Here is a 2,852-nt window from a genome sequence, read left to right as displayed (position 1 = left end):
AGAAAGAAATCCTGGAGGGAGGCAGCTGTGGTCAGGCAGTGCCAGGCATTTCCCAGGCACCACTGGAATGCTGCAAAGAGCCAACCTGTAAAGGGCCCAGCAGAGGGATTCAAAGGCTTGCCCCTGCCAGCCCATCCTTTCCCAGATCTAGTCGTCTCCCAGCATGCCAACTCTGCAGCTGCTTCTGGCTATTCTGCACTTCCATCCTCCCAGAGCTCTTCAGCTGTGCTTGGGGATCCTTCCATAATAAGCCCATCTCCCCATAGAGTCCTCAAGTTACTCCACCCTGGCCCAGCTTGGCCCTGCATAGGCATGAAGAAACTCTTCTCGGTACAGTGAAGCACCACTCCCCTGGGCACTGTGGCCACCCCCTGGTACAACCCACCTGAAATGTATATTGCCATCCAGTTAAAGATGCCAAGTTGGGAGGCACCATTATTGGAGGTGGATGCAGAGCCAGGCTGGTGGATAATGGAGTGCCCTGCAGGGAAGGGAAGAAATGAGCATCCACCCAGAAGGAGAGACAACCATGTCTGAGGCCTGAGCCCCCCCTCCACCCTTCAATTGCCCAACTGGAGCCAGACTGCTGAGTTCTCTCTTCCTCTTATCTGAGAGATACTTGCTCCACCCCCAGCTATGGGGCACCCTTTGAAGGAAGTGGGGCAGTGCCTGTGGAATGGGCCTCCAGGGCAGAAGAAGTGATGCCTACCTGCAGAGTCATCCTCAGAGAAGTACCCTGAGGAGGATTCAGGGGTGTTACAGGTGTACAGGGCCAGATGAGGGGCTGGTGAGAGGCCTAGTGAGAAGCCTTTGACCCTACTGGACTTCCTCCTCAGAGTCCTGGGAGACAGCAAGCATGAAGAGCAAAGAGAAGAGGGTGAAAAAGAGGACAGGTGAGAAGGAAATGGAAGGGGCAAGGCCTGCAGGGGAATGAGACTTTGCTGGAGACTTCGAGGATGAAAAGAAATGATAGCCAAAGCTCTCTTTTGCTGTTCTTCTCCTTAAAGAGATGAATAATTTTTCATGTGGGAGGCAGAATTAAAGCAAGCCACAGCTACCATGGGCCGGGGGAGGGGGGCTCTTTCCACATGAAACCACCAGGATGAGGTATCAGGGGAGCCAAGAATCAGCTGAAAATGTTTCCTCACCCACAGCCCTTCACCCACCTGGCTTCACCCTAAGAAGCATGGGCCTTCGGGCCAGGGAGAAGAGATCTGTGGCTGAGAGGGGTTGTTCCCTGTCCAGCTTCAGGCCTCAGGGTTTCCAGCCTTCTCTATGCTCAAAGTTGCCCCTCCTCAGTTGCTGTTCTCAGAAAGAGAAGGCAGCAGCAGCCAAAGGGTGGGACCACAGGGGGAGAGGAAATTCTCTGGTTTGGGGGGAAAGCAAGCAGTAGAGTGAAGTGTCTATCAAAATTGGGGGCAGGAAAGAAGTGTGCACATGGCAGCAGCCAAGGCCCTTGGCTGCCCTGGGGAGTTGTGATGGAGAAGGCAGCTGAGTCTCCTCTGGCTCCTCTTACCTGAGGGGACCCTCCCTCCAGTTGGTGTGCTGCTCAGCCACCTGGGAATTCCCTCCAGTGCTGCTGCTGCTTCTGCTGCTGCTGCTGTTGCCTCCATCACCAAGTGCCTGGTAACGGAGGCGCAGGCGCTCACTGCGCCGAGACATCCTCAAAGCCTTTGACTTGAGTAATTCTGGAAATTCCCCAAAGAAGGAATGAGAAGCAGTGCTTACTGACTGAGTGACTTGATGCTATTTTCTGGGAGAGCCTGAGAAGGGACTGATGCGGGCGACTTTGAAAGGGAGGGACCAAATTCCCCAGACTCATTCCTCCAAAAGGGAAGATGGGCTGGCAGCTTCTCTCCTCAGGTGCTTCTGAAGCAGCTCCAAGGCACATTGATGATGGCTGCCTACCAGGGTCAAGCTCACCAACCTCATGGCCTGAGCTCAGCCCTGCCTCAGACTGGCCACTAAATCTACTCTCAAAAGGATCCTGCACTAGGCTTCCCTGCTGAAACAGAGGCCCAACTCTTTGCTGACTCTCTCCCTCACAGCATCTTTATCGAATCTGAGCTTGTAACACTGGACTTGTGATTGGGTTGCTTCACAAACACGACTTGTTCTTCTCCCCATAGACTGTAAGTTGGAGGGAAAGAACCACCTTCTCTTCCAAGTCTTTGGTTTCCCTCACCACCCAAAACCCTGTTCGGGTGGGTGGAAGGGGTCACATGTACTGGTCCAAGCTAACCAGCTGATCCTAACCCTGACTCTTGGGCAATAGGCTTCATGAGAAACAGCCCTGGCCCTCTATAGACTTTTTCTTCATTTCACCATCACAGCTCTTGAGGAATATTATACTCATGCTACAAAAAGTCAAGGTTGACAAGTGGTCCCCCCCTCCAAGGCAGGCCCTAGGCCTTCCCATCTGCTTGCTCAGGAAGTCCAACCTGAATGTTTCCTCAGGGATTTCTAAATTGTCAAGCCCTGTACAAGTCCATACTGGAGTTTTGTTTTTGTTTTTGGTTTTGTTTTTTTGTTTTTTTGTTTTTTTGGCGGGCAGGGGGAGGGAGATGAAATGGGGTGGAAAAGCAGGCTTGGCATTGGGAGATTCAATTCAGTCATGGACACTCCTGTACCTGGAGAACTAGGTGGGGACGGTAGGGGATGGAGCAGAGGCACATGTGCCTTGGCACAGAGGCTGTGCAGACAAAAGAAGGGGCAGCCACTGTGTCCTGCCACAGAGGAGGGAACCGTGTCCTCACCTAGGGCTCCAGACACTCCAATTGCCCACACCTCCTCTGCCTCCCGGTCCTGGCATGGCCAGACCAGCCCCCGTAGCTGCGGAGACTGCTTCCTCC

General features: G+C 53.5%; 1 protein-coding gene across 1 annotated transcript; it reads right to left on the bottom strand.

The window, feature by feature from the left end:
* Positions 1–604: 604 nt before the first annotated feature.
* Positions 605–2,840, bottom strand: LOC114052233 (SUN domain-containing protein 2-like). Its single transcript, XM_027874743.1, has 3 exons — positions 1,517–2,840; positions 670–840; positions 605–608 (listed from the first exon to the last, which is right to left on the bottom strand). The coding sequence occupies exons 1-3, from the start codon at positions 1,660–1,662 to the stop codon at positions 605–607; spliced, it is 321 nt and encodes a 106-aa protein (XP_027730544.1). The 5' UTR covers positions 1,663–2,840.
* Between the last annotated feature and the right edge of the window lie 12 nt (positions 2,841–2,852).

This window comes from Vombatus ursinus, unplaced genomic scaffold (genome assembly GCF_900497805.2).
Source record: "Vombatus ursinus unplaced genomic scaffold, bare-nosed wombat genome assembly UNPS02003453.1, whole genome shotgun sequence".
NCBI lineage: Eukaryota > Metazoa > Chordata > Mammalia > Diprotodontia > Vombatidae > Vombatus > Vombatus ursinus.
This window is presented reverse-complemented; position numbering and strand designations above follow the sequence as displayed.